General features: G+C 38.7%; 1 protein-coding gene across 1 annotated transcript in view; it reads right to left on the reverse strand.

Moving 5' to 3' along the window:
* Positions 1-15,050, reverse strand: part of LOC136360546 (VPS10 domain-containing receptor SorCS2-like) — a 77,824-nt gene that overhangs the window by 43,469 nt on the left and 19,305 nt on the right. The window contains exons 4-6 of the mRNA XM_066317872.1: positions 13,433-13,497; positions 10,956-11,074; positions 7,596-7,685 (exon numbers count right to left, since the gene is read on the reverse strand). Coding sequence (XP_066173969.1) covers positions 7,596-7,685; positions 10,956-11,074; positions 13,433-13,497 — 274 coding nt within the window. The remainder of the gene's footprint in view (positions 1-7,595; positions 7,686-10,955; positions 11,075-13,432; positions 13,498-15,050) is intronic.

Below are 15,050 nucleotides of genomic sequence, written 5' to 3' on the forward strand. Positions count from 1 at the left end.
AGCTGCTATCAGCCACAGACTCTGACTCCCAAATACCAGTAGTCTCCCTTTTGTCTTTTTTTTTTCCTTTTTTTTTTTTTTTTTTTTTTTTTTTGAGTTTTGGGTTTTGTTGTTTTTTTTTTTTTTTTTTTGGTTTTGGGTTTTTTTTTGAGTTTTTTTTTTTTTTTTTGGTGTTGGTTTTTTTGTTTGTTTGTTTTTAAACCTTCGAGCCTCTATGAGATTTCTCTGTTTTGTTTAGTAAGGTGCTTCTTGTGCACTGTATTTTGTAAATTCCTTTGTCACAATTTCTCCTTCATCCTTCCATCATCACTGGGACATGTTACACCACACAAAGCACAGAAATCTGTATTTTTATCACTAAAAATCTGTGGAACTACTCGTAGGTCCAAGGCAATGAGCCAACCCATGGAATTAGAATTAAGGACAATTGGAGATCTGTTGAATCAGAATTACTTTTCTACAAAAAATGCTAAACGAATCCTGATCAAAGACTGCATAATAAAATTTGGCATGATTAAGTTAAGCATCCAGTGAGAGGTCATGTCACTCCTGCTCTCTCAGGGACTTGTAAGCTGCTATGTTTGTGCTACATCAATAGCAGAAAACTTAATTAACAAACAAATAACAACAAGAGTTTCAAAGTGATACCCAAAATAATTAGGCATTTACAGAAGGCCAACTTGTGCCAAAAGATGAGCACCACTTCAAAGAAACTCCATATCACATGGACAGACATGGTCTGTTAAATAAATGATTCTGAGGGTGTACACAAGGCATTGAAAGAACTGTGCATGTTCAGCCACGACCTGGAGCACAGATATCCAAGACCTGTTCCAGCAAGTATACAGACATAATCAAATATTTATTCTTGAAAACACTGCTTAAGAATTATTTCTTTACTTCTAACACAGAGATACCAACATGATCAGTTTTTCCATAATTACCTGCTTTCAAAGTAATCAAGTCTGTTATCACACAAAACTGAATGAACACCCAGTCAAAAGTTGGTCCAAAAAGCCCAAAGCTATTAAACAGAGTTGGGATATGGGGGAGTTGTGGATAGCAGGAAAGAAGGAACGGGGTTTAAAGGAGGAAGGGAAGAGAAATGAGCTGTTTTCATTGTAAACAGTCACATACCATCTGCATCCAGTAACTGACCAGTCTGTAAGTCTGCAAATACTTTACAGAATTTTATATTCAAGAAATGCTCAGTATGGTTTACCATATTGATAACTGTGATAAGAAACTCTGTGACACAAATAAGTACAGTTACAGCCTGAAGACAGAAGGCTCTAAAAGATGACAAAGACAGTACTGCCCACCAGTGCTCCTTTGTCTACAATGCTGATGACACAGAAAATATCATTCAGTGAAAATACTGTAGGCCAGTATAATGATATACAGGCAGGACTGTGGTGCTTCAGTCAACAAGGCAAATAAAAGAGAACCTCAAAATTCTTGGGTTTTAAATCATTCAATTTTTGGTCAGATGTCAGCATTCTGCCCCTTTGCAATCTTTTAATGCTGTGGTTGAGTAAAATGTTAACAGGAAATAAGCAGTGTATTAAACAGAGAGTGGTGAGGAGTAAACGTATCAGCAGTGGAACAGATGTAAGCACTCAAGGCTCTGTAGCCTCAGTCTTGACCTCCAGATGTACCACATTTATACCCTTGTAATCTCTCAAGCACAATCAAGGTAACTGGATGGCACATACCCCAAAGATAATCCTCCTAATCTTCCTTGCCTGGCCGAGTAAAAAAAGTTCATGGAGAGAAATCAATAAATTGCACAGTGAAGAAAAGAACAGTTCCTTGAATCCTCCTCAGACAGATTTGTACAACCAGCAAGTCAGACAGCTGCTATAGCTCAGGTTCACTGCCTGCCCTGGTGACACTGCCTGGAAGAGGAGTATTTCCCCTGCATCAAATGCCACTGCCACCTGTATTTCTACTCTGTTCCCTTTTTTCTTTGCTCGACAGCCATTCCAGTGGACTTTCAGAAGAATGGAGCTGCAGCTGAAAACTGCTCTTCTGCCTGTTCTGAGGGGAATAACCTCAGCCCAAGCCTCCCAGACTGGTGAGTGGCAGAGGAGGTGAAGGGGCTTCCCACGTGGAACAAAAATTACTGGGAGACTAAGATCTTTGCTAAATGAGCTGACATAGACTCAGCAGTTTGCAAGCCAAGCATCAGGCAGCCAAATCCTTAGAGAACATCACACAAAAGGGTTGCAGGAATCTTAATATTTCTGCTGTTAATGGATAGGCCCATCTAAGGATCACTTTATATCTCTTATTGAATGATACAGACAGTTTCAGAAGTCTATGGGTAAAACAGTGACATGTATTCAGACTAAGGCAAGGCAGAGGTGGGCATGCTTTGAGGTGACTGGGTGGTAATCAAACAAAAAGAATACATGGATCTGATAAAAGGCATCTATAGGAGATTCATATTAACATAAATAAAGTACAGACTTCAACCTATTTCTAAGGCAATAGGATGTTTTTCTTCTTTTGTTTTTGTTTGCTCTTTCCCTATACTTCTATTTATCTTGGTTACTTGAAAAAGTTTACATTATTGCCTATTTCACAAGATTGAAAATACATACAGAGGCTGAAAAAGATGAAAGAAGCTTTTTTCCCACCATATCTTTTCAGAACTAAACTTTCTGAATTGCAGCAGGATACAACAGACAATGGAGCTCTCGCATCATTTAGATTTTGTAGGAGGCATGAATCAATCAAGGCCTTGTATCAGTTTTTAAAAGGAGATAATTATCTATGGAATTTATTTAAGAAAGATGGGAAGAGGATTCAGAATAAATAAATTATTTCAAATTGCAATAGTAAAATTGCCACAATTTGTAGCAGTTTCCTTGGCATGGTCAAAAATTTTGTTAACAATATTCTTTTGCTTGAACTCTCAGAATGAACTAGTTCCCAGTCTTATTGTTACCCACATCAGAGCATGACTCAAATACCTGAAAAAGGACCAGACCCAGTGTAGTCTTCCCTCTCTCCCTCCCCAAATGGCAATTGTCAAGGCAAGGGCAATCAGAGCAGCAGGAACATTTGTGCAGTACGAGTGTGCTGACAGTCTGGATGGGACTTCAGCCTGTGCCCTGGGCAGACTGGCCCTCCCAGCAGTGACAGCTGAACCTCTGCTCCAGGCTGAGAACAGTCCAAAGGGGATTTCTGGATCCCCTGGGACTCTCCTGGATGCCTAACCACCCAAGCTGACACATAAATGCAGCTCTTGGCTGCTGCTCTTGGCTTGATTTTGGTATTTGCTTCCTAGGAGTTTCTAACTTCTGATCTAGTTTAAGCAGCACAGAACAAGAAATCTTGGTAAAATAGAATATAGTATAAAAAAAACAGTTCAATTTTGAAAAAAACCAGTTTGAAAATTCCTCTTCTCTTTCGGGGAGCATACAAGCAGCCTTTGATATCATCCCACCAGCCTTTGCTACTTCCCTTCCTGGCAGCAGCCGGCACTTGTCAAATGCAGGAGACAGCTGTGGGATTCCATGCAATGTCAGTATCAAACACAGCGTTTAAAAAAGAAAAGAAAAAAAAAATCTCTCAACAGCACAGAAAAAAGGTTAAAAAAATTATCTGAATCGTGATGGCCCCCAAAGGCTCTGCTGTCTGTAGACACAGAGCTATGATGTGTTACAAAAAGGTGATCTCAGCGGCACTGCGGAGCTGGAGCCCAGAAACTTAAACAGAGGTAGAGCTTGGCTGGAAGCTGCTTTTAGCAGCCTTTCATTCGCATGTAAGGAGGATATATCCTGTAGATATATCCAAAGACACACTATTATTTTCAAGGTTTCTCTTTGGGGATGCATTTGAGCAAATACAAACACAAATGCAAATGCAAACAACATAAAAAAATGAGAACAAGTTCTCTGCAGATTTCCAACCTTTTCATACTGAAAGGAAAATGAAACACTGAAAACATTTTCTGACTATTTAGTCTGAAATAGCTTGTTCTGTCTCTATATGCAAAATCATCATGAAAGGATGTCCTGGGTTGTAGTTTAGAATGTATTCTATCACCATCTTCAGTTAATGGCCCATCAATGCCTTTTGCATGACTCAGAGATAACTCCCTCCGGGAGTTATCTCTCTTTAATGGGCCATCAAGGCCCTCTTCCATGACTCATCATCCCATTGTGAGATGCTCCGCCCATGGGGAAGAGCCAAGCATTCTCACCTGGATATAAGCTGGGATTTGGGACAGTAGAAGCAGCCCTCACCCACTGGATTCCCAGAGGACTGGAGCTACCAGACCTTTCTACAAGATTTCTGTTTCAGGAAGACCACCTGGACTGCTTCCATCACCCTGATCAGGTTGTATTCTGACTCTGTCACTGGTTTTTCTTTTTGTATTTATTTTATTTTATTTTATTCTATTTTCCTTTTCTTCTCATTAAATTTTATTCCTGACTTAGAGCCTCTTACTTGGTTTGTTTTCAAACCACAACAAAGGAATTTATGCAGCAAAAGAATAACTAACATCTGAAGAACCCAGCCCTGTTGCCTTAGGCTAGAGGCTGCATTTTGGCACAGCTCTCCTGACATTGTTGACAGGAGACACATCCTTTACCAGTCTACAGCACCTTCTGGCTTGGCTACAGTTTTCCTTCCCTGTATACAATCGCTGCTCAAAAATTCTGTCCAGACACCACTTGGAAAGAGATTTTTTTAACACCTCATTTCATGCTTTTGAGAAAAATTAAATATAGCCCATTATAGTCATGCTTCACCTCCTGGTTAGGCAAAATCTAATACTTAAAACTCTCTGAAACTCAGATCTTTCAAAAGCCATTTGTTAAATCAATCTTTAAAAATTCCTTTGTAAATTCAGCCATTCTGTTTATCTCCTACTACCATAGAAGAAGCAACTCCACAGTCACATGTCCAAGACGCACTTTTAATGTGCCGGTGTCTTTGCTGATATCCATTGTCTTTGCAAAGTTCCATGATTCAATTCTACTGCACTTGGATGATTCTCACTGAAATCTAGCACTGTGAAAAATTTCAGAGCTATGTTCTTATTTAGTTCAGTATGTAAAATTTCTGTTGTTATGTGAAGGCACCAAATCCCTTTAAAAAAAAAAAAAAGTATCTTTCTCAGAGAAGGTTAAAATCTTTCATATTCACCACTATTCTAATCTTCTAAAGCTATGTCTGACTTCCAGGCCCTCTTACTGCAATTTTCAACTCTGTTTTGTGCAGATACCAAAGAAACTTCTCCTGGAAGCATTGTCAAAATGCTGAAGAGTCAATATTTACTTCATTCCTCTTGTTGCGTATTGCCTGAAGTAGGAAGAGCATAAAAACATCCCTTTCAAAATGGCATAGTCAACCTGTTCCTAGGTATCTATAGACTCTACCCAAAATGAAACAATTAACTTCTAGTTTATTTATTCAGTCAGGCCTGAGGTAATCCACTTAGTAAGAAAAACAACAAAAAAAAAAAACCCAAACCAACAAACCAACCAACCAAAAAAACAAAACCAAACCAAAAACCAAACCCCAAACCAAAAACCAAAAAAATACAAAACCCCCCCAAAAACAAAAAAAAACAAAACAAAACCAAACAAAACAAAAACAAAAACAAAAAAAAAACAACAACAACAAAAAAAAGAAAACAAAACAAAAAAACTCCAAAATCCCCACGTTTTCCAAAGCAAAGAATTGTGCATGCAGCGCTATTTCAAACAATCCAGACTTCATATGACACAGAAATACCCGGAATTGTGACTGACACTTTATGAATGTGTTAGAAGCTCCTTGTTTACACTCTGCTTCCCTGCCTTGCTCCTTAATTGTGTATTTGTGTCCCAGGGCAGGGTTCAACGGGCTGCATTCCCTCGAGGTGTCCATGTTTGGCATATTTCGACATCTAAAAGCTGGATATTCTCCTGCTGTCTTCCTGACTACAATTTCCCTCAAGAAAGAATAAAGGCTGCCTTGAAGGCCTGAAAACCATGGAAATAATTTTGCGGAAGGGTTGGTCTATATACCCACCTTTGTCTATACATTTCTTGGCAAGACAGAGAGATAGAGAGACAGATATTTCTGCAGCGCTACTAAAAGCATATCCAAGTTTCAGATTCTTGTTCAACTAATGCCTGAGGATTTGATCTGAGATTCTGGTAGTATTGTACATTTAATTGTACATTGTACATTTAATGCACATTTGAATATTGTACTTTTAAAAAAAGGAGACTTCAGACCACTATTTACACTGACATTAAAAAAAAAAATCTAAGATGAAAAAAACCTGAGATTAGTATGTTTGCTTTATAGCAATAACAGTAGAAGGAAATAAATAGTACTTTAATGTCCTCCATTAGATTAATAATGAATTAAGCCAGTGCAATTCAAGGCATGTAAAGAAAACAAGTTCTCTGCTAAGTGACAGAATCACAGAGAATCACATGAAAAAGCAGGAACCTCATGAAACCTCCAGATCAGCCTCCTGCTGGGAGCAGGGTGAACTGTAAGGCCAGAGCTGGTTACTGAGCGTTTTATCCATCAGTAAACTTCCAAGTTATTTTTTCTTTTAACTGTAAAGTTAGGAAATACACTGTGTGCAGCACAAAAATAATCAACTGCATCAGTTAGACCACATTTAAATTTCTGTGCTTAACTGCTGCTTTACTGTGGAAATAAAGAAACCCTATCATATGGACACGTAGCAATGTATCTGTATAACAGGCCATTCTGATGCACCAGCCAAACTGGTTGTGAGTAATATTATCAAACCACCTGCAGTTTTGTTGTTAGAGCTCTCAGGAATTCATCAAGGTTACTGAGAAAACAACAAGATCAGAAATAAAAAGAGAACCTGAGAAAATGACTGCAAAAAATGTAAACCTTGGATAGGTGAACCACAACGTAAGGATGGACACTTGACCAATTGGGTGTCCTGAAGGATGCGCCTGACTCATGAAGAAGCAGCTCAGCCAACCCAGAGATGTGTGCCCACGTGGACAGCAGACCTCCAATCTATCTCTGGCATGTAATGTAAGCAACAAACAGCTTCTGTTGGAATCATATTGATTTGGTTATTCGGTGGCCCATTTCCCCCCTGCATGGATGACTGAAGAAACCTCTCAACAAGTCTTACAATTTCATTGAGCAATCAAAGTCCATACTGGGATTCTTTAATGAAATAGAGCACCACTAAGTAGCAAAATTCTCTTATATTAGTGTTCATGCTTATACCAGAAAACACCATGTGGAATTAGAATGTAATTGATTCTTGAAAGAACACTTGCTCTGTATCATTCCACTGCCATTAGGTGCACAGCACTGCCTCATGGAAGCAAAGCTCAAAACCTGTTGCAGTAACTGATGACAAATATGCTGTTGTACATTATTCCCCTCTATGGTTTATGAGTACTATAGTAATGGAATAAAAATAACAGTAGTATTCAAAATAAAAATAAGGATTCAAAAATCCTTAAAAGGAGAAATTGTGACCTCAGAATTATGAGGTTTGAAAAAAGAGAAGAACAGAACCAGTTTAGGTAGAAAGAGAAGATGACAAACGCAAAAAGAGAAAGGAAAGTATGCACACTTACTTTTGGCAATGCGTATTTTGGCAACTTCATCTGTATAAAGCCATTTCGACGGTAAGACACGTAATACTTGGTCCGATTTGCTGATGTTGTCTGTACAAAGGAGAAACAGAACTCTGTGACAGCTTATGTTAAAATCTAAAGAACCTGAGATGGAAACTCCTTTGCTTTTACCTGTAACTGAAATATGTAGTCATGACTTTTAATGCAATGCTCCAAAGTACCAAAAGGAATATTCCAAATAAACATCAGTGAAAATAGTCAACTTGCAACCCCTCCTGGATTTTCTAGTCAGAAATGTAACACCAACATGCTGGTATATAAATTGGCATAATTCCAACTAAGCCTGTGAGCGCCACCAGATAATACCAGTAAATAAAAGTTAGCACTTGGTAATATTTCACCTTTTTTCACATTCAGACTCATCTTCTTTCTTTGACTAAGGAAATCCATTTAAAAACCTACCCTAATCCAGCTATTTTTCTCCTAAATTTTTGTGTTTAAAAAGGGAACCCGATTTGAAAGACAGCCTATGCTGAAACATGAAAACCTAATTTGGCTTGGTAAAAATAAAGTTGATGTGTGACAGCAGGTCCACTTGCCTGTCTTAAAGGTAACAAAGTATTTATTATTGTACACATTTTTTGTAGTATATAGAATGTGATGCCTTTAGGAATGTGATTTGTTAAATGATGATGGATCAACCCAAAAACCTCATAATTTGTTTAACTAGTGCTAAATGGCAGTCTTACCCATCTGTTAACAGGGTTTTTTTAAATGTATGTTTTAACATCATTCATTTTAAATGACTGGAGATGATGCAAAGCAGAAGAAAATTGGAGTTGAAGCACCTAGGCATGTCAAGCCTCACTGGTATTAAAAGCTGGTCTGTGTTTAAGAACAGCATTTATACTTTAATCCTCCTACTAAAACCACCTCTGAAACTCCCTGACTATCAGTGCAAACTGGAAAAAAAATGAGTATTAGAAAGTTTCTGGTCTTCGTGGATATAGACATACTAAAGAAATGTGTCTGAGATCTTCCTCTAAGATGGTAAAAATCTCCAAAATAGATTTGGGCCAGGAGCACCAGTGCAGACCTGCAACACTCTGATTCACATCTCCAGGGAATATGAACAAGGCTGGAGGCAGGGAGACAGTCTCAAACTCTTCTCTCTTTTTGCACAGAGGATTCTGTCCCATCCTCTTTCTGCCAGGCATTGCTGTGATATCATGAGGAGTTCCTGGTCTGATTATAACTATACTTTAGTGCAGTGATAGAAGCATTTCCACATGGTTTCAAAAGTTTGCTGTTTCTCACATGTGCAGCTGCTGTTTGGTTTCACTGCAAAGGTTTCACTGGAACACATAAATGCTGTCCTGCCTTCACACCTCTGGAGTGGCTGTGCTTCAGATGTGACTGTAGGATCCCAGAGTCACCTTCTGTCCTCCAGTAATACAGATAAGACAAACTGTAAACCAATTTAGCTGTAAGATAAACATTACATACTGTGGCACTAAAGTCCAAAAGAAAAAGACTAGAGATGTTTCCCCTTTATGTAGAACACATGAACATCTCATGTACTGGCTCTGACATGTCTCAGATCTACAGAGACCAAATTACCAAAGGCATCATTGAGTAGCAACTGTCTATTACTGATGTGTACATTTCCACCTTGCACTTCCATTTTGTGTCTGCTCATGTCTGCCATGAAAGGAAATAACAGCTCAGGGTGCAGCTGTACGTGACATCCAGCAAAGAAAAATGCTCAATGAGGAAGCAGCCAGTGTTTTGCTGAGCACAGCAGTCTGAAAGTTTGCATGGTGAGAAGCAGCTCTCAGCATCTACACACCACAAAATGGATTTTAGACTGTGCCTAGGGGGAGCCACAGGGAATAACAGCTTTGAGCAAAATGAGTGCCATGAGTGCTCTGATTTGAAAAACGACTACTTTACTCCAAAAGTTCTTTCCCAATGCCATTGTTTGGGGTTTAGTTTCGGGGTGGGGGGGGGGGGTGGGGGGGTGCGCTTTGGTGCTTTGGTTGGGTTTTTGTTGTTGTTGTTGTTGTTGTTGTTGTTGTTGTTGTTGTTGTTGTTTTCTTTTCTTTTTCTTGGTGTGTAGGTTTTCAGGTGGGTTTTCTTTTTTGTTTGTTTGTTTGGTTAGGTTTTGTGTTTGTTTTTTAGTGTTAATTCGTCTAAGTCATGCGGGTCCTTGAACCCCCTATGCCAAACAGGAGGAGAACAGATCCTTTGTGACCCTACTAATTTACAGGTCCTTGTGGAAGAAACAAGCTCACGGGGGAATGTTGGAAAGGAGCCAATCTGACACACACTCAGGCACTGCTGGGGAGGCATATCCATTGCCACAAAATAGCTTTCCTGCAAAAGTCAATAAATAGATAAGCTTTGCAGCAAACAAATCTCATCAAAGTAAGGGAAAAATGATAGCTGAGCACTACGGAAAGCACAAGCAACTTCCCCAGTAAAATCTAAGAAAACAAAAAGGATATAACTGCTCCTAGAGAAGTTTGCAGCTCTGATAGATTCAAACCACAACCAGTGCCAAGCACATAAAACAATACTTACAAGTGTGCCTGAGCTGTACTGGTGCCATATGGCTGACAAAGTTCCAGCCCATATTTCTGCAGGCGGGTCTTGTACTTTGGGAATGAAATAACCCCAATGTAATTTGGACCACCATGAGTTGTAGATGTGGTGTTCAGGGACACGGTTTAGTGATGGACTTGGCAGTGCTGGGTTTATGTCTGGACATGATTTTAAGGGTCTTTTCCAAACCAAATCATTCTGTGATTCCATGCTAATTTGCTCCAAGTCCCCCAGCTACAGCCATTTGACCCTTTTGCTTCCTAAGCACAGCCATGTTAGCAGTTCTTTCCTGGCAAAACCTCTTCAGAGGAGAATCCTTATGAAGAAGCTGTGCAACTACTCTGTCAGTGGTTGTCCTTGGATGCTTTTCTCAGGGAACATTTTTGTATTACATCCTGGAAAGGACCCAGAAGAGTTCATAACCACAGGAGCACAAGGTTTGCACTTCCCCTAATACACAAAAGTATTTATAAAAAGTAACACAACCCACTTAAAAATCTTGATGTAGTTAAAGGGCAACTGGTTGCAAAACTAAAGATGCCTTTTTAAAAAAGAAAATCCTTTTTGGTTAGACTGATACAGGAATGCTTTTTTCCCATGTAAAACATCATAAATCATCATTCATTAATTCTTCCTTGTAAAAAATCATAAATCACCATTCATTAATTCTTCCTTGCTCCTTGCAGTGTTTCTGCACTGTTTAGAACTTTATTTTGTAATTATAAAATGAGCTGCCTCTCCCAAAAATGGCAGTACCTGAAGAAATATGTAGTCATCCTGCACAGTCAGGGAATCCCGATCAGTGCTGCCAGCAAATGGGACTGTCATTGTCTTATCAGAGCAATTTTGAATCTGGCATGTGATGTAGCGATAACCTGAGGGAAGAAAGACAGAAACATATGACAGGGCTATCAAGGGAAAAAGAAGCAAGCAGTATTAAATGCTATTCATGTAGGAAAAAGGCTGCCTTTGCCAGGTGAGTTAGTTGTAGAATTATTATATCAAACTCTCATATAAGACTTTTTCAATCTCCAATGTACTGAGAATATATTAACTGCTTACAGTTCACACAGTTCCCTGGAGGCAGCCTGTTATTATCCAAATTTTGCTGGTCCAGAGAGATTAGGGGTTAGATGAATGAGCCATTCATGGGTGGGGATAATAGAAGGAGCCTCTTTTCTCACTTTACCTATGCACAGAGCTGAATTATTCACTTGGAGAAATGGCAGCCTGACACAACATAACTGAAATCAATAGATCAACCCCAGTATAAAATTGTGATGAATGAGAAAAGAATCAGACTCCATTTAATAGACAGCGTGCAGAATTTTAAAGCCTACTTTCAAAGCTCTGTAAGAATGTTCAGACACAGTATTAGCACACTATTGGAACTGGTCTGTTGGGGCAGGATTTCTATATTCAGAGTTAATACCTTGCTGAAAAAGCCTAGACTGATTTATAATCAGAGGAGGCTATGGCCTTTCTCTTCCTCTCCAGTTAGCAAGGACTATCTTCTCTCCCTGGGCTCTTAGAACAGCACCACTGCATCTTTGATACAATCTGCTCTTATCAGAGAGAGCAGAGCCAACAATCACTATCTTACACCAGCTGTGATTTAAAGACCTTCCCTGGGACTCTTAAAGACCTTCCCTAAGCTCTTGTGCAGCTCACCCTTTGTCACAAGCTTCTGAGCACAAAGCAGTTGAGTGATTTGCCCAAGCACAGTGAGGAAAATGTTATTTACACAATCTAGTGCCCAGATCAGTAATGCTACCCATGCTCCAGGTACAGTGTGAGAGAGCAAATAAAGTATCCCCATGTCCTTCTCTACTTTTGCAGTGTGAGGAGAGATGCATCCCATATTTAATGACGTTTTATAAGAAAAGGACAAACCAATATACTGGATGCAGTTATTTGTTTTAAAATCTGGATCTGTTTAAGAGGCAGTTAGAGTCAATCCAAGTTCTCCTGCTTATGCCCAAATTGTCACCACAAGGATATTTGGTACAGCAATGGACCATCTAAAGTCTTGCAGATGTTCACTGTTCACAGCTCACAGCAAAAATAATTACAGATTTTTGTCATATGGGTACTGCAAAGATGCTGTTTCCACTAAAATTAATGGTTATGCTTGCATTGGCCATAATTGCATAAAGTCAGTTTGTTGAGAATCTAGCCAGGAGGTATTTAATGAGTTTTTCTTTCTTTGCTGTTTCTGTTAAATAGTAAAAATAAAATAAAATAAAATAATCCCACACCATCCAACCCTCCCCCCAAAAAACCCACCCAAAAACCAAAAAAAAAACCCCAAAAGCCAAAAATAACCAACCACACTCCCCTCTAAAAAGGCCACCCTAAACCAAAACCAATCAACCAAAACCAAAACCTACCCAAAATCCGCCACCAACAAAAAATGCTTTTGCATTCAGATCCTGAAGAATCATCTTACATTGTCTCTAAAGAAAGCAGCTGATGGAGCTGTCATCGTGTCTCATAAATCTCGCTGCTAAAAGACTTAGACTTTTTTTCATCCAGCTTTTAACATGGTAACTTTGATTTTTTAATAGGGCTGAAAATGAAGAAAAGCTATGGGAACAGGGCAAGTCACACTGTGCATTCTTTATGACTCACTTTTAAGACTGCACAGGAACTTAGATAATCTGATTGAAGGAATTAAATTATCTTTCAAGAGTATGATTCGTAACAAGAAACTCCACCAGATTTTGGAATCATGGTGACTCTTTAAGCACATTCTGGCTACTGATCTGCTTTTCCATTCATTTTCCTTTTGAAGTTTCAAAGTATACTGGATACTATAGGATGAGGAAATTCTGAGAGACGGTGGTTGGGGCACTAGACCTGACACACGCCATGATTCACATTAACAGACACTTACCCAGCACTAACACTGCACTGCCAGTTTTATTTGCAAATAAGGAGAAACTGTTGAACGTTTAAATGCCAGGATAAATTGCACTATTAAGGGACATTATCCACAGAGCATAGCATCTTGACGTCAACTCCTCTTAAAGTGAAAAACAAGGAGATTTTAAATCACACTATATTTTTATATAAGTGGACAGTTTTGCTGACTGCAAATTAACAGAGAAAGAATCTGACTTGTACACTTTCTCTTCTGAGTAGTTTGAAAAACAATCCAAAAAAGTACCTCTAAAGCAAAGAGAAATGATTATATACTGGAATATCAATTGATAACATTTTCATTTGCATACCTCCAGTGGGGTCCTGGATTTCCATATGAACTAAATCAAGGTCCCCGTCAACTCCAGCAACAGCCCTGAGAACATAATATAATCAAGTTATGTAGAGCCAGCTACAGAATAGTAATTATGGGGATGGAAGAAAAGAGAGGATTTCATACTAACCAGCTCTAGAATTCTAGCTGGGAATAAAATAATCCTCATTTATAATGTCCCATGACTAACATCAATAAGAAACTTATTTTTTTCTCTTCTTTACATTATGTTTTTCCTAAATTCCTTTAGAATCTCTTCTACTAAAAAGGGCATACAAATAGAATCAATTGGAAAAAAAAAAGAATAGAAATATGCGAGAAATTAGGAAAAAACCTTCATAATAATAAATTGATATATATACACACACACAGATATGGAGACACTCAAATGCACTTGCAAGTGCTATAGCATCTTTTTACAATTATGTTTCACATTTGAGACTACAAGACAGATTTATTGCTAAAAAAGAGTTAGATTCCTTTCTTATTAGAAATATCTTAACTTGACACAAAATTTCCATAACAAATTGGTCTATCTCTGGTTAGCATATTCAAGAGAAGAGCACATTCTGCTTCGACAAAGAAAGTGAAGAATAATTTTGAGAAAAATATCCTGAGAAGGAAACTCAATCAGAGTTGATCAAGGTACAGTTTAACTTTCTAAAGGTGTAATGGGAATACAGGATGATTTTCTCCCAATATCTCTCATGTCAAATATGCTGAGCCAAAAGATGAGTTTTCTACCCTCAGGGCTCCCATCCCAGCCCCAGCTGTGCTTTTTTTCCTGGCCCTTCTATTGTGATTAGTCAGGCAGATTCTGCAGAGCAAGCTTTGAGCTGGCAGTTGTGCTGTCACAACGTGGAGCAGAATCCAGCCCCACTCCCACAGACACATCACTTTTCTCAAGGCCCCTCACTGGCAGGGCAAGAGTCCATCGAGTCAGAAAATGCAGGCTGAAGACACACGGAGGAGATACATTGAGTGATAAAGGGCAGCTGGATGCAGATATTAAAATGGTCCATTAAGCTACTTAAGAGAAAATGATCATTTTGATAAAATCATTAACAATCAAATGCAATAAAGCTATACTTTGGACTGAAATTACATCATTGTTTAATGACTTTAGTAGCAGTGATTTATGAGGAGTGGTTAAAACTCAGACTCAGTAATTGGTGGCTCCTTGGGAACACAGGCCAGGGGGAAGAAACTGGATGATTTTCACTGCTGCATAACAACCAGAAATAATCACATATGCTGTTTTTCCCTAATAAGATAAATGATGAGTCCAAAGAAGGAAAGCGAGGAGGAGGGATGAGCCCTCTCCAAGCCATAGGATGTCAGAGAAACTTATAGTGGGATTTTTTTTTTAGCAAATGCATGGAAAAATCTTGGTTTTATTAAGAATTTGATCTCTCAAACACAAATTATTTTAGCATTTTAGACGCAGTACATTAAGTTAGAGAAGATTTTAGATCCACTGAGGTCTGATGAGAATATATATATGAGCAGAGGGAAGGGATCTGTGAACTTTCGTGCTGTGTGTGCTGTTATCTGTGTTTCCAGATAGCCACAATACAAAATCAAACCAGTTATAA

The sequence above is a fragment of the Sylvia atricapilla genome, chromosome 4 (genome assembly GCF_009819655.1).
Source record: "Sylvia atricapilla isolate bSylAtr1 chromosome 4, bSylAtr1.pri, whole genome shotgun sequence".
In the NCBI taxonomy this organism is placed as follows: Eukaryota; Metazoa; Chordata; class Aves; order Passeriformes; family Sylviidae; genus Sylvia; species Sylvia atricapilla.